This window comes from Amblyraja radiata, chromosome 13, assembly GCF_010909765.2.
Source record: "Amblyraja radiata isolate CabotCenter1 chromosome 13, sAmbRad1.1.pri, whole genome shotgun sequence".
Lineage (NCBI taxonomy): Eukaryota > Metazoa > Chordata > Chondrichthyes > Rajiformes > Rajidae > Amblyraja > Amblyraja radiata.
Window position 1 is genome coordinate 14,417,216 of NC_045968.1, and position 25,101 is coordinate 14,442,316.

General features: G+C 41.8%; 1 protein-coding gene across 1 annotated transcript in view; it reads right to left on the reverse strand.

Annotated features, from left to right (window-relative positions):
* Positions 1-3,862: 3,862 nt before the first annotated feature.
* Positions 3,863-25,101, reverse strand: part of zmat3 (zinc finger matrin-type 3) — a 29,111-nt gene continuing 7,872 nt past the window's right edge. The window contains exons 2-6 of the mRNA XM_033032240.1: positions 21,985-22,286; positions 19,317-19,436; positions 15,160-15,329; positions 9,000-9,100; positions 3,863-5,939 (exon numbers count right to left, since the gene is read on the reverse strand). Of these exons, the coding sequence (XP_032888131.1) occupies positions 5,731-5,939; positions 9,000-9,100; positions 15,160-15,329; positions 19,317-19,436; positions 21,985-22,286 (902 nt within the window). The 3' untranslated portion in view covers positions 3,863-5,730. The remainder of the gene's footprint in view (positions 5,940-8,999; positions 9,101-15,159; positions 15,330-19,316; positions 19,437-21,984; positions 22,287-25,101) is intronic.

Below are 25,101 nucleotides of genomic sequence, written 5' to 3' on the forward strand. Positions count from 1 at the left end.
TGTAGGTTAATCGGCCCCTCTGTAAATAGCCCCCTAGTGTGTAGGGAGTGGATGAGAAAGTGGGATAACATAGAACTAGTGTGAATGGGTGATGGATGGTCAGCGTGGATTTGGTCAGCTGAAGGGCCTGTTTCTATGCATTTTCTCTAAACTATCTGCTATACTGAAGAATGTCTTAAAGTTGTGCGACTAATGTTTAGCACAACAATGGCGAAGCAAAATCCATTGTCCCAAATCGCTGATACCTATGCATTCTAAACAACCAAATTCTAAGGATAATTTTAGCAAATAAAAGCAATTCTGTGCAAATATTTACATTATTATTAGTATTCACTTTATCCCAGGTGAATCTTTTCCTTTATAAAGGTGAATTACTTTAACATGGAAATAGCAAACATTTTGGTCTTATTTTTAAATAGCATTCCTTCAATCTAATTTTTATACAGGAATCTGAGGGGCAACTTTTTTTACACAAAGGGTGGTGGGTGTATGGAACGAGCTGCCGGAGGAGGGTGTTGAGGCAGGGACTATCACAAAGTTTAAAAGGCATTTGGAAAGGTGCATGGATAGGACAGGTGTGGAAGGATATGGGCCAAACGCAGACGGACTAGCATAGATGGGGAATGTTGGTCGGTGTGGCCAGGTTGGGCCAAAAGGCCTGTTTCCATGCTATATTACTCCATATTTCAATTCTAGCATCTGCAGTCTCCAGTGTCTGCATTAACTAGCTCTCTTCTAATCTGCCATGTACATATTGTTTTACACCCCTCTGCTCCACCTTGAAGGGTCCCCAAGAAGTGCCTTAAGAATAAGGGGTAAGCCATTTAGAACGGAGACGAGGAAACACTTTTTCACACAGAGAGTTGTGAGTGTGTGGAATTCTCTGCCTGAGAGGGCGGTGGAGGCTGGTTCTCTGGATACTTTCAAGAGAGAGCCAGATAGGGCTCTTTAAGATAGCGGAGTCAGGGGATATGGGGAGAAGGCAGGTACGGGGTACTGATTGAGGATGCTCAGCCATGATCACATTGAATGGCGGTGCAGACTCGAAGGACCGAATGGCCTACTCCTGCACCTATTGTCTATTGTCTATAACACAAACATCATCTGTCCATTCCCTCCACAGATGCTGCCTGACCCGCTGAGTCCCTCCACCACCTTGTGTTTTTGTTCAAGATTCAGATTCTGCTGACTCTTGCGTCTGCTTGGTATTTTTAGTAGATGTAGTACAGTACATCAGTTGAACTAGGGTAGACAAAAATGCTGGAGAAACTCAGCGGGTGAGGCAACATCTATGGAGCGAAGGAAATAGGTGACTTTTCGGGTCAAGACCCTTCTTCAGATTGATGTGGGGGGGGGGGGGCGGGAAGAAGAAAGGAAGAGCCGTAGACAGTGGGCTGTGGGAGAGCTGGGAAGGGGAGGGGAAAGAGGGAGAAAGCAAGGACTACCTGAAATTGGAGAAGTCAATGTTCATACCGCTGGGGTGTAAACTACCCAAGCCCGAAATATGAGTTGCTGCTCCTCCAATTTACAGTGGGACTCACTCAGGCCATGGTGGAGGCCAAGGACAGAAAGGTCGGATTCGGAATGGGAGGGGGAGTTGAAGTGCTGAGCCACCGGGAGATCAGGTTGGTTATTGCAAACCGAGCGGAGGTGTTGGGCGAAGCGATCACCAAGCCTACGCTTGGTCTCACCGATGTAGAGCAGCGGACACCTAGAGCAGTGGATGCAATAGATGAAGTGGGGGGGGGGGGGGGTGCAGGTGAACCTCTGCCTCACCTGGAAAGGCTGCTTTGGTCCTTGGATGGAGTCAAGGGGGGGAGGTAAAGCGACAAGTTGAACTAAATCAGATTCAATGATATTGGCTGAAGATTATTTTCATTTTGTGCTTTGTAAGTAAAACACTTCGCACGCGTAGGATTTTAAAGGTGGATTGTTATTTTGAGAAGCTTCAGTAAAGCCAAACATACTGCAGGAAATTAAACAGCGTTTGTTTATGTTGGAAGATAGTTCTGTCCAACATTGCCCTCCAGTGTGAAGGTGATCAATTGCAAGTCCCACCAAGATGAATTCAGCTTGCGACTTCTGCAGAAGGGAAGTTGATCTACGATGGAAAAGTGTTCACTCCTTTGTTATAAGTATAAACTTCTTATAACATAGGAATGCATTATCAATGATTTTAGTACTTAGTTACATGTTCACACAATACTTATTTTGAAGGGTCTCGATCCGAAACGTCACCCGTTCCTTCTCTCCAGAGATGCTGCCTGTCCCGCTGAGTTACTCCAGCATTTTGTGTTGACCTTCGATTCAAACCAGCATCTGCAGTACCCTCCTACACACAGTGTTCTATGCTGTCACTACCAAAACCGCAGATGCTGGAAATCTGAAAGAAAATTAGAAATTGCTAAATTCCTTGACAGATTGGGCAGCATTTGTGGAAATACAGAAAATACATACGTCAGCGTGAAATATCATCTCCATCTCTACAGACGCCTTCTGCCCTGTTTATTATGTCCAACATTTTCTGTTTCCTTTTGAGAAGTTTCAATATGTAGAGCTTAAAATAATAAAATAAAGTGTATTAAGTAGCCATTCGTTACAGTATTTATATGAATTGTTTAGTGGAATTAGTAGCAATGTTTCTGAAGATAGACGTAAAATGTTGGAGTAATGCCCCTGTCCCACTTAGGAAACCTGAACGGAAACCTCTGGAGACTTTGCGCCCCACCCAAGGTTTCGGTGTGGTTCCCAGAGGTTTCCGGAGGTTTTTGTCAGTCTCCCTACCTGCTTCCACTACCTGCAACCTCCGGCAACCACCTGCAACCTCCGGGAACCGCATGGAAACCTTGGGTGGGGCGCAAGCGGAGAATGAAATTGCAATCAGTTGTTAGGAAAACTGCACTGAATCAGATATGCGAGGAAAATGAGCACAAAGTCAGAATTAGACAATAATTCCAAGCGAGTACATTTACATGGGGTCAGGCAGCATCTCTGGAGAACAAGGATAGGTAATGTTTCGGGTTGGGCGCCTTCAGGTCAGGAAGAGTCCTGATCCAAAACATCACCTGTCCATGTTCTCCACAGATGCTGCCTGACCCGCTGAGTTACTCCAGCACTCTGTGTGTGATTTTGCAAACCTTGTTTCTCTAGGTTTGCAATTGGCCCAAATCCTTCTAAACCTAGGCTATCCATGCACCTGTCCAAATATATTTTAAACGGTTTAAAAAACGTACATTTACTTGGTGTCTTCCATTAAGTAACATGTTCCAGTATATCTTACAAGACAATGAACAAGAGGCCAATGGAAAGATAACTGAAAATTAGATAAAAGTTAGGTTTTGGCAACGTTTAGGAAGGGATAAAAGAACAGCAGAACTTAAATAGAAGCTTGCATCTGTTCATGATTTGTACATTTATTGAAAATAAGTGTTCCAAAATGAAAGATTCAATTTCATACAGGAAGTGTTGGAGGAGACCTGTGGCCCATCTCACGAGAATGCAGCAGAGATGTGTGAGGATGCTGTGGCTGCAAGTCTCCACCCAAAACGTCACCCAATCCTCGTTTTCCAAGATGCCGCTGAGTTACTCCAGCATTTTGTGTCTATCTTTTGTGAGGTTGCTGCCAGAATTGGAGAACTGCAGCTGGGAGGAAATATTGGATAAGCTGGGGGTGGGGTCTTTGAACAAGTAGAGGCCGAAGGCAGAGGTACATAAAACTATATGGAAAATGGGAATGGATATGTTCTGGGTTTACTTATTAGAAGGAAGTATAGCACATTATTTTTGAGGAAAAACACAGCCAAATTATTCACTTTTACCATTTGCACCAAATAGAACCATAAAGAAAACAGGCTGAACAAAATTAAAATTAAAATTATTTTATTCCACAGGTTTACAGAAAGTACATGCATAAAATTGTGCAAAATTAAAACTAAAAGACAAAGGTACTTTCAGGTGATGCATTCTTGTAGCTGAATTCGGTAATTCATCCAGTTTCTTATTTGCGTGATTGATCATGTTTACACTCCAACATAAAAGTTATATTTTATTCATTTCAACACGTCAGCTAAATGCCAGCTGCGATTAATTTTTACGCACATTATGTGGAATTCTGTAACGATTCTTGTTAGATTGCGAGATGAAACATTAAAAATAAAGGCGTGTTATGTTTGAAATGGAGATATCAACTAACAGATTGTACCATGGCTACAACCAAGCAGGTACAATCATGCAGCAGTCATAGCCTGGGCCAGATACATTTATAAATGCACTTGTTTAATAACAACATCTGTCATGTAAACCTGAAAGACTCAATTTGAATAGCTTTTATATCATAAACACAAAACAGATTGTCATCTTTCACATTAAGTCTGGCACGGAGAAAAATATAACAATGAGCATAATGATAGAAAAGTTTAGTACAATTTTACCTCCATAAAAAATTATAAAAAATAAACTATAATTTGATAAAGAATATTCTTTAAACACTAGCATTTAATAAAAAGATCCTTGTCCAATGGTTTTTAAAGATAGTCTAGGCAGCCAATGATAAGGGATACGAGTGTATAGAATACACAACTAGTATGGAAGTTATGAAAGTAACCCTTATCGATTATTAAAATGGAACCCGTGCAGAATATTCTCTGCTAATATTCCCCTTAACTCATTGCCGATCCAGGGTACCATTTTTTAAAAACTATTTGTAGTTACTTATAACTAATCCTCCCAGCTCTGATAAGTATTTCACAACAAGTCATATATGTAAAACCTTGAAAAGGATTTTATCCATCAAATTCCGAGACTGCTTCTGATCATTTTGCAAAAATCATTTCACTTGACAATTTTGAGCTTTAAAATGACTCTCTTGCAGATTATTTTCGTTGAGATTTTGGCATCGTGAAACAATGGTTAATGGGGGAATATCGTTAAGATATTTCTTTAAAATATTATTTCAAGTCGCAAGGTTAATAACAGCAACAGCATCTGTATTTTCTTCTGTTGTTGACTGTTTAAACAGTACATGCTGGCAATGCCAGTGGTGGCTGAAATAATGAGCCCAATTACAACTATTATCTGTGTGTCTATGCACTGTGGTCTAGTGCAGTCCAACACAGCTTCAACTTTGGCTAATTCATAATATCACATCATTAAATTCATTAACTCCAGTTTCTGAAATGGATATTAATCTTATGGTTTATTCAGTGTTATAATTATCCAACAGAGATCCTGATGGTGAGATACTCTTTGTAAAGATAGTCAACAGTAAAGGAATGATCAACGTTGAACATTTACTAGAATATCACCTTCAGGACTGAATTCAGAAGACCATTATATATTACTAAACAAAAATAAATAAATATAATAAGAGATTAAATTAGAATGACATTAAAATTGTAACAAAGAAACAATTTGTTGGAAAAATTGTAGAAGAAAAAACAAATATTAAATGACTCAAACATTTCCAAATCATTTGTAAAAGCATCTTATGACCAATCCCACATTCCTTTTAAGGGACAAAAATTGATTATAAAGCAATCAGTTAATACTTTACACCTAGTAACGTTAAATAAAATATTAAGCAAACATAAAATACACTTTGACTTTAAACAAGAGAATTTTGTACAGTTAAAATGGCCTCAATCATTTCTTGCAGTTTCAACATTCTGGATAGATATTGTGACAATTATAAGCATTCTCCTAAAGTTTCAAGATGCGCGTATTTCCCAACCTTCATACATATCCAAGATTCTCCATCTCACTGCGGTATCGCTGCTCTGATACTTTGCACTTGTGCAGTTTGCTTTCAAGGTGCAACCGGAATTCCTGCTCCTCACTGGCTCCAATGTTACACATGGAGCAATAGAACTGTCCACTGGGCGTCACGCACATTGCTAGGTCGCGTGGAATCCGCTGCCTCGAACGAGGATTAAAATAAGGACCTAGGTACAGATAATGTTTTTGATGAAGGGTTTTTAAAGATCATTGCATTTCCTTGCACTTACTTGCCTTGTAAACAAATGCACTGACAAATAAAAGTTAAAAATTAAGGATATGATGTTCAATCAATACTTATTGTTATCTTATTATTTGATCTTGTGAAATACACTGCTGATAAGTTATCAAAAACGAGGATTTATCCACCAGCATTTAGCTCTAATGTTAATATGACAGTGGCTCATTGATATCTTCTCATAGAGTCATAGTGTGATACAGTATGGAAACAGGACCAACGTCTCAGAGGGTGGTGGAGGCCAGTTCTCTGGATACTTTCAAGAGAGAGCTAGATACGACTCTTAAAGATAGTAGAGTCAGGGGATATGGGGAGAAGGCAGAACGGGATACTGATTGGGGATGATCAGCCATGATCACATTGAATGGCGGTGCAGGCTTGAAGGGCCGAAAGGCCTACTCCTGCACCTATTGCCTATTGAAGTTGCCAGGGGTAAACAAAAAAGGCTGGGAACCCCTGGTGTAGATTGTGCCGGGAGGGGGCCTCTTCTGCCCACTCAAGCTCCACAAACACCTGAACTCATCTGCTCTGGATCTCAAAGGCCCATCCTGCTTGTCTAGATAATCCTTTAGCTAAGCAATGTGATTGAGCGATGTGGACAGACCAGAACAAGCTAATGAAACGTCTTAAAGATAGAAATCAGTCATTGAGACTTCTTTACAGGCATGTGAAAGATGGGAATAAAATCTCTTCAACTCAACCATCTGACAAGGCCACCCAATGCCTTTGAATGTCCCTTACATTCAGAAACATTTACAAACGATTACATATGAAGTAAACAAATAAAATCATATAACATTAAAAAATCATATTTAACAACGCTAAAGTAATTAAAGACATGAAAAGAAACAAATAATATAAAGAATGTAACCGACCTTTCTTCTCATCAAACAATACCCAACAAATGAGCAGACTCACATGACCTTGTTCCACATCAAACCTGCACAAGGATTGAGACCAGATTCCCCAATGGAGTTTCCCCACTCCATTGTTGGATTCCATGAGGTGTCCAGCAACAGGACCCATTGGAAAGTTGGCATCAACACTCATTGAATCAGAGTTGTACAGCTGAGAATTGAGCCTGTTGACACACCACATCCATGACAACCCTTTTGCCCAGGACATGTAGTAATTCGACCAGCCCCGACGTGGAGTTCGATCGCCCGGCGCGGGGGAGCTGACATCCCCCCCCCCCCCCGGATACAGGAGCTGATCACCCCGATGCGGAGGGCCCAAACGCCGCCGGCTACGGGAGTCAAGATCGTCCTGTCAATGGAGGGCTCGAGGCCCCCGATCCCGGGAGAGGAAAGAAGGGAAGAGATTTTAACTTTTTTCCACCTTCCATCACAGTGAGTAATGTGGAGGAGTCACTGTGGTGGATGTTTATGTTTAAATGTATTTTGTGTGTTCTGTTGCTTTTTATTTGTATGACTGACTTGGCAAATGAAATTCCTCGTATGTTGCAAAACATACTTGGCTAATAAAGTATTATTGTGATTGTTTATTACTGTCATATGTACTGAGATACGGAAAATCACTTGTTCCTCACGGTTTCCAGTCAAACCATATCATTCGCGAGTACAATAGATCCTCTTCTGGAACAGATTGCAGATAGTCGCCATCTTGCAACTTCCAAATCTCTGTGTAAATTGACTGCATTAGGAGCACATCCTAACGTGCCTTGCCTGTCGGATGCATCTTAAATGTAGTCATTGTATCTCATTCCATCACCAAACATTGGAATCTTTGCACCGTACCTCAGTACACATGACAATAAACTAAACTGTTCACCTTCGCTGGCAGCATGTTTCAATATCAACCATTTCCCCTGTAAAATACTCCTCACCCCTCAATCCCCTGTCAAACTCTGACAGGGCAGAGATAAATTGGTCCCTCAGATGTAGACATCAATTTTAGAAATAGTGTCTTCAATACAGAAAGTGGACTGATAAATCATAAATGATACACTCTAATTTCAATGTCCTACTTCAATTGTACAATTCAGTTATACAAGTCATTATCAAATGGTCTATTCTGCTCCAATAGGGTCGTTAAATGTGCATATCTTTTAGTGGAATTTGGCAAATTATGATCCAGAGTTTTCTGTTATGGCTCAATTCTATATCATGAATACCAGACTCCGTTTTTAATATGTTCAGCACTGCACTGAACATTGGTGTAGATGTATGTTGGCCATTTGCACACTTAATCCAACTGGCTTTATAAAGTATTCCCATCATTCCATGTATCCATTGCCTCCTTATTTTATGCCAGCAACAGACTTAACTAGTCTTCAGATAGGAAGGTAGACACAAAATGCTGGAGTAACTCAGCGGGACGGGCAGCATCTCTGGAGAGATGGAATGGGCGACTTTTCGGGTCGAGACCCTTCGTCAGGTAGCTTTAGTATTAAAAATCATTTAATCAGATTTATTTAAAATAAATCATCTCTAATTTAGTTTAGCTAGTTTATTGTCAAGTGTACCGAGGTACAGTGAAAAGCTTATTGTTACGTGATATCCAGTCAGCAGAAAGGCTACACATAATTACCATCAAGCCACCCACAGTGTACAGACACAGGATAAAGAAAATAATGTTTAGTGCAAGATGAAGCCCAGTAAAGCCTGATTCAAGATAGTCCAAGGGTCTCCAATGATGTGGATGGTAACTCAGGACCGCTCTCTAGTTGGTGATGCCAATTTAATCGTAGGTTCCTGTAATTCTGGGGAAATCATATTTTGTTCATATCTGTTGGAGCAATTTTCCTGATCCTGATTCAGAAAGGTCAAAAAGTGCACAGTAAAATATTTTAAATAATAGCTTTAAGTATTAAGTGAATGAATGGAAGCGGAGATTTGGCTGCTCAAGGCAAAAGATCTCTTGGAAGAAAAGTGATCCCCTTGTTTTATTATACAACGCTTGTTTTATTGTTGCACATTATGATGTGGCAAATATTTAAACACCTTGGCAAACAGAAAACATTACATACCAAGAGTATTTTGAACTCCGTGTAGATTGCGACGATTTGGCACCACTTTAAATGCACTCCCTTCTTTCCTTTGCCTTCTCTTTGTGAGCTCGGTTGCTTCTCTGCAGAATTACAATTCTCTGTTATTGATATATTTAATGATCATACAATTTATTTTCTTTTATTTCAGTTACTCAAAATATTTAGCAAGTGTAGAGCAAGATACCTTATTTAATGTTTTATGTGTCATTCCTAACTGTCACTGTATGTCATGTTGTCACTTGCGGGCGGAGCACCGAGGCAAATTCCTTGTATGTGAATACTTGGCCAATAAACTTATTCATTCATTCATTCTTCTGCTGCATGCTAGTTTCTAGTTTGAGTAATGTGGCAGCACTGATTTCCACTTACATCTCATGTCATACAAATTAGGAGCAGGCTTATGCCTCTTTAGTTAGTTTTAGTTTAGTTTATCATCACGTGTGCCGAGGCACAGTGAAAAGCTTTTTGTTGCGTGCTAACCAGTCAGCGGAAAGACAACACATGATTACGATCAAGCCGTCCATAGTGTGTAGATACATGATAAAGGGAATAATGTTTAGTACAAGATAAAGTCCAATAAAGTCTGATTAAAGATAGTCTGAGGGTGTTCAATGAGGTAGATAGCAGCTCGGAATGGCTCTTTCATTGTTGGTAGGATGGTTTCAGTAGGGACACCCTTCCCTAACCCTAAAGCAAGCCCCAGAAAGCCTGCCCCACCTTTCGTTCAGGTCGTGGCTGATCTGATTATGACCTTAACATAGCTGCTTATGCCCACTAACCTTTTTCTACCCCAGTCCCGATGCAGAATCTTGACCCAAAAAGTGGACAATTCCTTTCCTCCGCACACAAATGTTGCCTGACCCACAGAATTCCTCCAGCACGTTGTGGTTTGGTCCAGCTGTTTGTTTCTTACTCCAGATTCTACCATCTGTTGTCGGTAACATCTACTGCTGCCTTAAACTTTATCAAAGACTCTTTGAAGATAATGTTCCACAGATTTATAACAATTAAGAGAGAAAAAAATATCCCTCATCTGAAATGTGCAAATGTCTAAAATGGATGTCCTCTTATTTTCAAACTGTGATCCAGGTTCTAGATTTTCGACACAACAAAACAATTGGTGCCTTCAACTTTATCAAGACTGCTCAGGTTTTTATACGTTTCAATTGAGTCACCTCTTCGTTTTTGGAAGTCCAGCAGATACAAACATGGTCAATCAAGTTTTCCTCACAGAACAGCCCGCCCATTCAATCCATCATTCATCTATTTTCCGACAGCAAACGCTGACAGACATGACTACTTACACATACACTGTACACATACTTACACTGTATTATTCACGCCTACTATATTCTGTTGAGCTCAAGCAAAGCAAGAATTTCATTGTCCTATCTGGGACACGTGACAATAAACTCTCTTGAATCTATTGAATTCATTGCGTAATCATCTGCGCAGTAATTAGACAATAGGTGCAGGAGTAGGCCATTCGGCCCCTCGAGTCAACACCGCCATTCAATGTGATCATGGCTGATCATCCCCAATCAGTACCCCGTTCCTGCCTTCTCCCTATATCCCCTGACTCCGCTATCTTTAAAAGCCCAATCTAGCTCTCTCTTGAAAGTATCCAGAGAACCGACCTCCACCGCCTTCTACATATCTATGCTGCACATGGGCTTTGTCTTTTGGCATAGCAGCCACAGCATCCTCATGGGTAGCAAACTCAACATCAGCTTCTCCTGTCACTCTACCATCAGATCCGATTTCTATATTGACACGGACTGGATTCAACGGTGAGAAAAAGTTGCAGATATCATTCTCTGTAGCACGAAAAGGCAACCTTCTCATGTGTACACAATGGCCTGTTGTACTTTGAAAGGTAGAATCAGTGCTTGCATAAGCTTGAGGCAGAGAATTCCACAGACTCACAACTCCCTGTGTGAAACAGTGTTTTCCCATCTCCGTTCTAAATGGCTTACCCCTTATTCTTAAACTGTGGCTCCTGGTTCTGGACTCCCCCAACATCTGGAATGGCCTACTTCTGCACCTATTTTCTAGGTTTCTATGTTTCCTGTCTCTAGCGTGTCCAAACCCTTAATAATCTTATATATTTCAATAAGATTCCCTCTCATCCTTCTAAACTCCTGAGTATACGAGCCCAGCCGCTCCGTTCTCTCAGAATATGACAGTCCTGCCATCCCGGGAATTAACCTGGTAAACCTACCTTAGTGACAACTCTGCCTGCTTTTTCCCTGACCTGGGCAATGGTTCAAGGTAATCCGGCTGAGAAATGTTCAGACGGAGATACGATACTAATCTCATCTCCGTCGAGGTAAGAAATTAAAAAAAAGTTACCCAACCACCCACGTAAAACAAGCTAAAGAACACTAAAAACATACATTTAACACATACTAAAAAAAACAACAGAGAAGGAAGGGACAGACAGACTGTTGGCAAGGCAGCCATTGCTGGCGCCACCCAATGTCAGCACCCGCTGAGTTACTCCAGCACTTTGTGTCTATCATCAATATAAACCAGCATCTGCGGTTCCTTGCTGCACAATGAAAATTTGAAAGCTGATAACAAAATGTTGGGTACTCTGTGCTGGAAGTAGACTATTTACTATTGAGATCTTCTCTCTGCCTGTGTGACGTGCCTGGAGGCTGCTGCGTGTGTGTGGAATGACATCAGTTACTCCACAAGGCTTGATTTGACAATGTGCAATGATAATTTCACAAATACTACTTCGTGAATAAAATATACACGCAAAAATTGTCACTATTTCCGGAGAAAGTGATATCATTCCACCTGCGTTGTGCAAGCATGACATTAATTTTTCTTTAACCAATTCTTTAATTGATTTTTGCATTAACCAACCTGACCTCCCGGTGGCTCAGCTTTCAACTCCCCCTCCCATTCCGTATTCGACCTCTCTGTCCTGGGCCTCCTCCACAGCCAATGAGCAACACCAGAAATTGGAGGAACAGCACCTCTTATTTCGCTTAGGGAGTCTGCATCCTGGTGGCATGAACATTGAATTCTCACAATTTTGTTAGCCCTTGCTGTCTCCTCCCCTTCCTACCTCTCCCTCAGCCCTCGGGCTCCTCCTCCTCCTTTTTCCTTTCTTCTCCCAGCCTCCCCCCACCCCCCCATCTGAAGAAGGGTTTCAGCCCGAAACGTTGCCTATTTCCTTCGCTCCATAGATGCTGCTGCACCCACTGAGTTTCTCCAGCATTTTTGTGTACCATTGATTTTTCTTTAAGACGAACCCTTGAGAAAACAGCTTGAGAGTTTTATGTCTTCGGCTTGTTCCCAGCCCCAGGTTGTGCAAAAGCAGGAGGATCGTAAACTGTGATATTTAAACTTCTTCTTCTTGCGAATGAAACATAAGCCAAAGGAATAGTTAGATCTCACGCCAGGTTGTTGTCTCTGTGTCAATGTCTGCCAGGCTCTGAGCTCCATTTGGTGGGTGGTAGAGCGGGCACCCAGAGGTGTTTAATCATTCAACCTTTGTGTCCCTACCATGTCATCCCGGGACCCGGGGACTGTGCATTTTCTGCAGCATGCAGTCACGGACAGTCCAGCAAGTTTCAGACACAGCAGAGTGCACCATTGCAGCCTAACATCGAGGAGTTGGTGGCCTTTGCTGGAGACCAAATTCGGGAGCACCAACCATGTTACCTATTCTCGTTTAAATCTTACCATCGTGGAGCTCGCGATCCCTGTCGGGGATCGACTTCTGAGCTCCAATCGTGGGAGCCTGCGGACTTTAACATCGTGGTCTCAGGTTAGAGACCAACTTCGGGAACTTCAACCGCAGGAGCTTCGACCACCCCGACGTGGGAGTTCCGATCGCCCCGACGCGGGAGTTCCGATCGCCCCGACGAGGGAGCTTCGATTGCCCGGTACGGACGCTTCGACCGCCGGCTGCGGGAGCTTCGATCACCCCGACTGTCCCGGCCGCAGGAAAAAAATGAGGGAAGAAGATTAGACTTTATTGGCCTCCATCACAGTGAGGAATTTGGGGAATCCACTGTGGTGGATGTTTATGTTAACTTATGTAGTTGTGTGTCTTGTTGCGTTTTTTAGTATGGCTGTATGATAATATGAATATCACTGTGCCTTAATTGGTACACGTGACAATAAAAGACCTTTGAAACCTTTGAAACATTCTGCTCAGTACAAATTAAATGCATATTGAGAATACATTTTACTTTGAGTACAGACCTTTGAGTATAGTATTTACTTTGAGAAATTGACAATTTTTTTCTCTGAATAACTCAATTCTTAGTGTAATGCCCCGTCCCACTTAGGAAACCTGAACGGAAACCTCTGGAGACTTTGCGCCCCACCCAAGGCTTCCATGCGTTTCCTGGAGGTTTTTGTCAGTCTCCCTACCTGCTTCCACTACCTGCACCCTCCGGCAACCACCTGCAACCTCCGGGAACCTTGGATGGGGCGCAAAGTCTCCAGAGGTTTCCGTTCAGGTTTCCTAAGTGGGACAGGGGCATAAGAAGGAACTGCAGATGCTGTTTCCTCTTGGTTACTAAAATGACTCTTAGATTAAGGACAATTCCTAGACAATGATACATGAATCATTTACAAAGGGGATTTTTGTTTTTTTTGAAAGGCAAACAAATGTTAATGTCACGTCTTAGAACTTATTGTCATTATTTGTATTTAGCCATTGTGGATGTAGATAGATGGCACTAACCAGGAAAGGCTGGTCATCACATTTTTGGGTGGCAACAAAGGATGAGTAATAAATGTGCTCCTGGCCACGCAGTACATTCCTTTCTAAACGCCACCTGTACCTGGTGGATCTGAAAAGACCTTTGAGTAGTGTGTTTGAATTGAGATTTTAATAATATAATTCATGCAATGTGGACTTTGCAGTTATGGCTTCTGCTTATTGGCCATCCTTATTGCAGGCCACCGAATTGAAAGAAATATTGGGCTATACTTCTATAAGTAAATTAAGTAAGTTAGTTTCTGCCATCTTTAGGAGAGGTTCAAAAACAACATTATACTATTCCTTCTTTAGTCTCTTTTAATATTCCTTCTTTAGTCTCTTTTAATATTATGGTTTCAATGCCTAAGCTAGAGAAAAGCCACCTCAGATTTAAATTATGTCCATGTTTCTTTCCAGCCAGATAGACTTCATTACAATAATTATTCTGAAAAGGCCCCTGTGTCCCAAGATCAAGTTGTGTAGGAAAGAACTGCAGATGCTGGTTTAAATCAAAGGCTGACACAAAATGCTGGAGTAACTCAGCGGGACAGGCATCTCTGGAGAGAAAGAACGGGTGACATTTCGGGTCAAGACCCTTCTTCAGATGCTGGTTTAAATCGAAGATAAGGCACAAAATGTTGGAGTAACTCAGTGGAGTAACGTTTTGGGTCGAGACTGCCTCGACCAAAAACATCACCCTTTCCTTCTCTCCAGAGGTGCTGCCTATCCCACTGAGTTACTCCAACACTTCGTGTCTATCCCAAGATCAAGCTCTTCTATAAAACAAAAAATATCTCTAATAATGCTCTCGGCTATTAATTACCAACGCATCTCTTCAAATATACAAAGATATTATTTTGTGAGACAAATTACGATTAAAAACTCTTCCTGGCTTTAAGGAAGAAGATTCAATGCTACATATGAGAAGATAACCTGAATACAGTGTGAAAAAAAAAAATCAAATATCCAACATGAGATTTAAACCAAAGCTTGAGAAATAGGAAATAGCAAAAAGTAAACTAGAAAATATTTGATCATTTTCTTTTTTGTCCTATTCAAATGTTGCTGCCAGCAGTGGAAGATAAAAGGAGTTGTGGAATACAGGTCTGTGCAATGCATTCTTGGGGGAAGATCAGATGACAAAACTTTCCTAGCAGGGCACGGTTCCAATGATTGGTAACAGGCTGGATAACGGCCTTTCCTAATACACATAGAGGATGAACACATGGAGGAATAATCATCTTTGACTGTGGACCCTAAAAATAGCAACTGATATTTAGAAACCTACTATCGTTGAAACAAAGTTTAACTGTGTTTTTGTTTAGAATTAAAACAACATTCACATTGTCAGAATTATCATACTATAAGGTTTGCTGAAAAAATGTGTTATGGAATTCTTAGCATACATACGAAAGAGAATTGGATTTCTGGGCCTCTGCCAGCCGCAGTCTCTTGGCATGGTTCTTTCCTTGATAATGCGCTTGCGCCACAGCAGGAGAACTAAAAGAGGCATCACAGAGTTTGCAGTAATCGTTTGCTGTGGCTAGAATCACACGACTTGTCGTCTTGGAGGACCCTGACTGAGTGGAAAATAAGACATAAATAATGAATAAAAAAGGGCAATTGATATTGTGTCCTATAGAGCTTTGTCGTCGTCAAAATAACAAACCCCTATATTTAACCCTCACACAGTACAGGTAACAATGACAAAAAAAGTAACATTTAAGTATTTTAACTATTTAAAAACAATTTATGTAGATACTGTGAATATACTTCTGTGTCAATTTACAGCCATTTTAGAAAAGATTATATTTTGGCTTGAGTATAGAAGCTGGGATGTAATGTTAAAATTGTACAAGGCATTGGTGAGACCAAATCTGGGGTATGGTGTACAATTTTGGTCGCCCAATTATAGGAAGGATGTCAACAAAATAGAGAGAGTACAGAGGAGATTTACTAGAATGTTGCCTGGGTTTCAACAACTAAGTTACAGAGAAAGGTTGAATAAGTTAGGTCTTTATTCTCTGGAGCGCAGAAGGTTAAGGGAGGACTTGATAGAGGTTGTTAAAATGATGAGAGGGATAGACAGAGTTGATGTGGACAAGCTTTTCCCTTTGAGAATAGGGAAGATTCAAACAAGAGGACATGACTTCAGAATTAAGGGACAGATGTTTAGGGGTAACATGAGGGGGAACTTCTTTACTCAGAGAGTGGTAGCGGTGTGGAATGAGCTTCCAGTGGAAGTGGTGGAGGCAGGTTCGTTGGTATCATTTAAAAATAAATTGGATAGGCATATGGATGAGAAGGGAATGGAGGGTTATGGTATGAGTGCAGGCAGGTGGGGCTAAGGGAAAATAATTGTTCGGCATGGACTTGTAGGGCCGAGATGGCCTGTTTCCGTGCTGTAATTGTTATATGGTTATATGGCTCGTATAACCCTGATAGACTGGATTAAAAATCACTCCACGTGGCTTCTTGTGTAGAAAGGAACTGCAGATGCGGGCTTATACCGAAGAAAGACACACAGTGTTTGAGTAGTTCAGTATGTCAAGCAGCATTTCGGGAGAAAAAGAATGGGTGACTTTTCAAGTTGGAATCTGAAGAAGGGTTCTGACCCGAAACGTCATCTATCCTTTCTCTACAGGGATGCTGCCTGACCCACTGAGTTACTCCAGCATTTTGTGTCTGTCCACGTGGCTTCTGGGCTATTTGTGTCTATCCTCGTGGCCAGACTGGGCTATTTCATTCGACTTTATGAATAAATACCAAGCTCACTCGTGGCTAAAATGCTTGTTTAGAATTTGAATCACACATTGTAGTAATATTACATGAAACACAGATTTTCTTTATTCTTTGATTGGCGTAAAGTAACGGTGTTACCACCCGAACAACATTTATTTTTAAAATACATACTCTGAACCTACAAGAGTACTTTTGACAGTGTTACTGAATGTGGAAGATGCTTTTGACACTGTAATCTATGTCCCAGTTTAATATCCCAGGAATGCAAATGTAAGAGATTATTACATTTCCTGGCAGAGAATACCATTGGTGGAGTGTGAAATAAATTAGTGGCTTGATCCGTTGGCAGGAAACAAAGTGTTGTGGAATACTGGCCTGTGCAATGTATACTTGGGGGAAGATCAGATGGCAGAACTTACCTAAGAGGGCATTGTTCCAATGATTGATGGCAGGTTGGATGATGGAGGCTGCTTGTGCAGTAGCATTGTTTAAAAGGGGTAATACAGACCGGCTAATCACAAACCAGCCAGGTTCATTAGTGGTGGGCTAAATCTCCTAAAAGCCAAAAAAAAAAACCTGCAGATGCTGGAATCTAAAAATAAACACCCACAAAATGGTGGAAATACTCAGAAAGCATTTGTGGAGGGAGAAACTGAAATGATATTCCAGGTCAATGACTCAAATACTTCCAGATTTTTATCTTTATGCCAGTCTTCATTTGTCCCATGCAAAAAGCTTCCTGTTGTGAAATAAATTTTCAGCAATTTAAGTGAAAAAAAAAGTTGATTAGCAATTATGACAATAACATTGTAAAATTATACAAAAGGTCTGGGCTTTCTCTTAATTGGATGATGTCAAGTCATTTGGGGATCTGCTATTTGATTGATGCTTTTGTTGCTTGAATTATAGCATCAGAAATCCCTTTAGAAATTCACAATCAATGTATACAAATGGATCTGTGGATGGTGAATTCCACGGAAGTGCTGAATATTTCAGACGTTGTTATATTCCAAAGAAAACAACTGGAAAATCATAAGGCAAGATAGACACAAAAAGCTGGGTTAACTCGGCGGGATAGGTAGCATCTCTGGAGAGAAGGAATGGGTGACATTTTGGGTCACCTATTCCTCAGACTGGTTAGGGATAGGGGAAACGAGAGATATAGACGATGATGTGGAAAGATAAAGAACAATGAATAAAAGATATGCCAAAAAAGTAACGATGATAAAGGAAACAGGCCATTGTTAACTGTTTGTTGGGTGAACATGAGAAGCTTGTGCGACTTGGGTGGGGGAGGGATAGAGAGAGAGGGAATGCCGGGGCTACCTGAAGTTAGAGAAATCAATACTCATACCACTGGGCTGTAAGCTGCCCAAGCGAAATATAAAATGCTGTTCCTCCAATTTGCGTTTAGCTTCACTCTGACCATGGAGGCGACCCAGGACTGAAGGGTCTGTGTAAGAATGGGAAGGAGAATTAAAGTGTCCGACAACTGAGAGATTATGTAGGTTCAGGTGGGCTGAGCAAAGGTGTTCCGCGAAAGGATCGCCCAGTCTACGTTTGGTCTCGCTGATGTATAAGAGCCCATATCTTGAACAATGGATACAGTAGATGAACTCAGAGGAGGAGGTGCAGGTGAACCTCTGCCATAAAGCAAGGATTGAAATGCTGCCCTATTTAATCTAAAGCATCAGATCAGACAAAAGCAGCTCAGCAGCAAAAGATGCAACTTAAGTAGGTTGGCACATCACTTAGCAGGAGCTTTTTGGAGAGCCTAAGTTGTCAGCAGACGTGTGAAGACTTCTGCAAACACATTAGATTACAGCTTGGATTTCAATTACTAGCATTTTGATTCTTTGCCTCACCCTAATCCAATGGGATGAAACAAGAATGTTAAAATTAAGGCCAACATCTCAGGTAATTGAGGTCATTCAATTTGTCCGTTAAGAGTGGCAAAAAGACCAAACTGATATGAAGATGAACTTTAAAAAGCCTCAGCACTTCCAAGATTCCACGATGATATTTGAAGAACGAAATGCCTTAACATTATCAAAATATTGTTTATGTTTCCTCTGGTGATCTAATTTTACTTGAGAACGTATATCACTGAGGGCATTAAATAGTGGACTTCAAGTGTAAGCTCAGCAGACCTATCACGGCTGTGAACCAGCATTAGTGTCAGGTGAATAGGAATGTTGTTCTGTTTTTGTCACTCACCATCATATTCAAAATCCAAAAAGATGGCAGATAATTTAAACACCCACTGTTGCACCGGCTCTACAGTGATGGGGACTTTACACAGGAGCACATGAAACGTGTTATAAATGCTGATACGTGTAGGTGCTGAAAAAATAACTATACAAACAAAAGGTAGACAAAAATGCTGGAGAAACTCAGCGGGTGAGGCAGCATCTATGGAGCGAAGGAAATAGGTGGCGTTTCGGGTCGAGACCTTCACACTGAAATACAAACAAAACATTATATAATGTTGTAGCGGCACCTAGTGGTGGGGTGGGGAGGTCAGAACCCTCATCATGGGTCGGGTCGGTCATGTGACCCCAGGATTCATTCGCGGGCTTTGTAGGCTTTGGTTAGTCAGCGCTCCTCCCGGTAACAGGAGCTGTTATTGTTAGTTCAGTCAGACACGCGTACTTCACGAGTTTTGTTTCGTTTTTATTAAAAATAAAAATCACTTTGCTCAACCTGTCTGGCCTCGCTACAATGTATCAAATTCAACCCTAATGCTAAATGAGTTCTGCCCCTTCCAGAAGACACAAGTTGTAATTTTCAGACATTTTTTCAATACCAACATACATTTACAATACCTGGGATGCTGGAGGATGAAGCTGTGTTGATGGCTGATCTACAGGATGAGTCATTTTGGAAGCAGACACACACTGATGCCCTGCATAATAATTACGAAGTTTCTTCGAGTGGTTTTTCCCCTAAAATAAACATTATTTATCACATGACTATGCAAAAGAGAGTATTTTCAATAACAAACTAGCTATATATGCACACAGCTTTCTCATCTTTGCCCTTCGTTGATTTAGCTTAACGATCTATGTTTACTTCTAGTCTGATTCTGTTTATTAGTAAATTTATTTTCTCCCGAGGTCTAATTATCTTACAATAGACAATAGGTGCAGGAGTAGACCATTCGGCCCTTCCAGCCAGCACCACCACCATTTACTGTGATCATGGCTGATCATCCACAACCAGTACCCCGTTCCTGCCTCTCCCCATATCCCCCTGACTCCACTATCTTTAAGATCTTTACAGATGAATATGATGAAGATAAACGAAGGCAAAAAAACTGTCACATCAATTATCCTTGGTCCTAACAGTCGTTAAACTTTGCTTCATACTCCACAATTGATGCCTTGTAGAATGACTATTTCTCTTTCCAGCACTTTCCACTTTTATCATTAAAATGCAGGGTGCACTGTTTAGATGGAAATGTGAACGTGGCTGAATGTGGATGCTATCTCAGCTTCTGTCAAGTTGCCATGCAACAGAATAAAGTGATTCTTCACATAGAAGCAATTTGACCTTCCTGTGAATTCAAACAGAAACCTTCAGTACTTACATTATATATTTGCTTCTCTAAACCCGCTGGTATCTAAGAATTCAAATTCATGGTTTAGAGTTTAGAGATAGAGCGTGGAAACAGGCCCTTCGGCCCACTGAGTCCGCGCTGACCAATGATCACCCGTCTGAAGAAGGGTCTCGCCCCGAAAAGTCGCCTATTTCCTTTGCTCCATAGATGCTGCCTCACCATTGAGTTTCTCCAGCATTTTTGTCTACCTTACATTAATTACCTCCTCACTTTTAACATACTCCAATATCAAGTTTGCTGCTGAAATGATAGCAAGGCACAGCTCGGGCAAGAGCCGATTTTGGAGGAGCCCAGAACCAGGGACCACATTTTAAGAATAAGGTGCAAGCCATTTAGAACGGAGACGAGGAAACACTTTTTCTCACAGAGAGTTGTGAGGCTGTGGAATTCTCTGCCTCAGAGGGCGGCGGGGGCCGGTTCTCTGGATACTTTCAAGAGAGAGCTAGATAGGGCTCTTAAAGATAGTGGAGTCCGGGGATATGGGGAGAAGACAGGAACGGGGTACTGATTGGGGATGATCTGCCATGATCACATTGAATGGTGGTGCTCCTCCTGCATCTATTGTCTATTGAAACATCAACAGTCCATTTCTCCCCCGCAGAAGTTGCCGGACCTGCTGATTTTCTCCAGCTGCTCTCCTCCTCTGGTAAGGAAATAAAATTACCCCAAAGATAGACGCAAAATGCTGTAGTAACTCAATGGGCCAGGCAGCAGCATCTCTGGAGAGAAGGTTTTTTTTTTTTTTTAATTTGTTCAAGTAATAAATATATACAATACATGAACCGTGCAAAAAAATTCATCCAACATTTTCGGAGGCTATACAAACATTCAATACTGTTTACACACATTGCTCAAATTACACAAATTTCTCCCCTACCCTTGCCACTCATGTGGCCCCCTATCGTGGAATCCCTTCCCTTATTTTGAGGGGCGCCTCGACCACACCCTGCCCCCCATGTCCAGCAGCGGAAAGACCCTAGACTGTGGTCCACCCCCAATGAGCCTTGGCGTTGGCTGCGCCAAGCTTCAGTGCGTCCCTCAGCATGTACTCCTGCAGTCTGCAGCGGGTCAGTTGGCAACATTCCCTGACGGACATCCCGCTCCGCTGGGAGGTCAAAGCTCGGGCAGACCAATGAGCGTCCTTCACCGAGTTGATGACCTTCCAGCAGCACTCGATGTCAGTCTCTGAATGCGCCCCTGGGAACAGTCCGTAAATCACAGAGTCCTTTGTGACGGAGCTGTTCGGAATAAATTGTGACAGGGACCCTTGCAAACCTCTCCAGACTTTCTTTGCAGAACCACACTCTGCAAAGAGATGGGCAGCCATCCCGAAGGCAGCGTGCGCTGGTAGTGAGAAATGGATGACGATTCGGGTCGAGACCCTTCTTCAGACTGGATAGGGATAAGGGAAACAAGAGATATAGACGATGATGTGGAGAGATAAAGAACAATGAATGAAAGATATGCAAAAAAGTAAAGACGATAAACAAAACAGGCTCATTGTGAGCTGTTTGTAGGGTGAAACTGAGAAGCTGGTGCGACTTGGGTGGGGGTGGGATAGAGGGCGAGGGAATGCCGGGGCTACCTGAAGTGAGAGAAATCAACATTCATACCACTGGGGTGTAAGGTGCCCAAGTGAAATATGAGATGCTGTTCCTCCAATTTGCGTTTAGCCTCACTCTGACAATGGAGGAGACCGAGAACAGAAAGGTCTGTGTCGGAATGGGAAGGAGAATTAAAGTGGCCAGCAACCGTGAGATCAGGTTGGTTCACGCGGACTGAGTGAATGTTTCAGCGAAACGATCACCTGGTCATTTCAATAGAGTATCATTGTATTCGCAGATGCACATTCAATGAATTGTTGTTCCACTTACCTGGTAGTGTGCCTGTGCTTGCTGCGTTGAATTGAGAGAGACATTGCACAATTTACAATGTAGTGGTCGACAGAGATCTGCTAAAACAGGATCTTGGTCTGCATCAAAAGGTGGTGTTTTTTCTTGTGATAAAAGATCAATCTCTGACTTGGATGATTTAAACATCTGTGTGGGTAACAACTGCGAGGATGGTGGCATCATTGCAGGCGAGATTGGCTGAAGGTTCTGGGATAAAGCTGTACGTTCATATGGCTTTTGACACATTGGAGGATCAGAAGCAGACTTTACCGTAGTTTCTCGGACTGAATAAAAGAATAAAATTAAATATCTGTATTATACATTTGCACACACTTCCTATCCATGACACTCCCAACTTTCTGCTATGTTTATATTGGCTTTAAACTATCATAATTTCCTGCATAATCATTTTTAAAGAACCCTTTCTTCACACACAGATGGCAGAATCATCAGTGATTCTACTGAAGCTTTCTGGGTGCATTAGTAAAACCTAAACATTAGCGTCACTATTTTAAAGATAAAGCCTCTTAAGCTCATTGTTTGTACTATTTTTATTGAGTGGCAAATTTGTTCAGTTGCTGGAGATCTCAAATATAGACAAAAAACCTCAAGAAACCAATTAGTGAGAAATTGATTCATTTCCAGGTCAATAACCTTTGCAGTTGGCTTCATCAATACCCTGTCCACCTGTGACACCACTTTCAGTGAGCTATGGACTTACACCCTGTGGTTCCCCTGTTCTTCAACAATCTGACAATCCCTGCCAATTATTCCACATATCCTACCTGAATTTGACTTCCCAAATTCCATGAGCTCACTTATCTGGATTACATTCACCCTTCCATTGTTCTGCCCACTTTCCCAGCTGATCTCTGTCCTGCTGTATCCTTAAGGGCCTGTCCCACGTATACAATTTTTTCGGCGACTGCCGGCACCCATCATTGTCGCAGCAGGTTGCCGAAAAATTTCAACATGTTGAAAATCCAGAGGGGACCAGAAACAGGTACGACTCTGTGGGCGACTACTCACGAGCATACAGGCGTCACCCCACATCATGTCAAGCCCTGGTGATTTAGCCACTGTAATATCCCTCATGGCTGCTAGAACCTCCTCTTTAGTAATTCAGATGTATTCATTTCCCTCGTTTAAGAAAGAACTGCAGATGCTGGAAAAATCGAAGGTAGACAAAAATTCTGGAGAAACTCAGCGGGTGAGGCAGCATCTATGGAGCAAAGGAATAGGTGACGTTTCGGGTGGAGACTCGAAACATCACCAATTCTTGGTTCTTGGTCCTCCAAAATATTCCAAATGGAATTTAAACTGGAGGTGGTGGAGGGAGGACTTAAGCCATTCCTTCATTCCATAGATGCTGCCTCACCCGCTGAGTTCCTCCAGCATTTTTCTCTATTCATTTCCCTCAGTTCCTTTGCTTCTGGGAACTTCTCCTCATTAAGAGCCTCAGAGGAGTGTTTTAATGACACTCTCATAGTCTCAGCATCTCTAGAAAGATGTGAACAAAGGCTGTCGCCACCTGTTGCTTCTGCAATTATCCTAATTATCTTTCAGTTTCAAACTGTGAATAGTTACCACAATCCCTGGTGCCTTGGGTCTGATGGCAAGTAACCAACCATTTCCCAAGGCACATCCAAGCAGTTTGCAAGGTTGAAGTTCGGGGAGTGGGTGGGGTAATGCAACATGTCTTTCCAGGATGATGATGATACATCTCTATTGTGATGATTTTTAGAGCTACCACATGAATTCTTATTTTGGTACTTTTTATTGCTTCTCTCCCTTTGTAGGCTTTTCAGCATACATGGATCTTATTCAATTTGAATGTTTGCTATGTGGGAGTCAAAGGTTTTGACTTCCACACTGAGATCAAACTTCATTTATCCTGTATCTGTACACTGTGGATGGCTTGTCTAGTCTTTTCGGTGACTGCATAGCTAGCAACAAAAAAGCTTTTCACTGTACCTTGGTACAGGTGATGATAATAACCTAAACAAATCACAGTTTTTGAGTATAAGAGCAGGGAGGTTCTACTGCAGTTGTACAGGGTCTTGGTGAGACCACACCTGGAGTATTGTGTACAGTTTTGGTCTCCTAATCTGAGGAAAGACATTCTTGCCATAGAGGGAGTACAGAGAAGGTTCACCAGACTGATTCCTGGGATGGCAGGACTTTCATATGAAGAAAGACTTGATAGACTCGGCTTGTACACGCTAGAATTTAGAAGATTGCGGGGGGATCTTATAGAAACTTACAAAATTCTTAAGGGGTTGGACAGGCTAAATGCAGGAAGATTATTCCCGATGTCGGGGAAGTCCAGAACTAGGGGTCACAGTTTAAGGATAAGAGGGAAGTATTTTAGGACCGAGATGAGAAAATAATTTTTTACACAGAGAGTGGTGAATCTGTGGAATTCTCTGCCACAGAAGGTAGTTGAGGCCAGTTCATTGGCTATATTTAAGAGGGAGTTAGATGTGGCCCTTGTGGCTAAAGGGATCAGGGGGTATGGAGAGAAGGCAGGGATGGGATACTGAGTTGGATGATCAGCCATGATATCGAATGGCGGTGCAGGCTCGAAGGGCCGAATGGCCTACTCCTGCAGGTGGGACTAAGGGAAAAAAGTGTTCGGCACGGACTTGTAGGGCCGAGATGGCATGTTTCCGTGCTGAAATTGTTATATGGTTATATGGTTATATGATCAACCTCAGGTGTGGCTCAATTACCACATTCTTGACAGATTCAAAAGGTTTCCAACTCTATTCCAGAAAGCTGCTCAAATATAAAAGAACAGAAAAAAATGTTGGAATTAACAAATTGGAATGGTCAATGTTTATTGCATAACCCATATTATCATGTAGACACAAGGAACTTGCAGGTGCTGCTTTCTAAAAAAAAAGAGCACAATGCTGTCATAATTCAGCAGGCTAGGCAGCATCTCTGGAGAGCATGGATAGAAACATAGAAAGTAGGTGCAGGAGTAGGCCATTCGGCCCTTCAAGCCAGCACCACAATTCAATATGATCATGGTTGATCACCCAGAATTCATTACCCTGTTCCTGCTTTTTCTCCATATCTCTTGATTACAGCAGC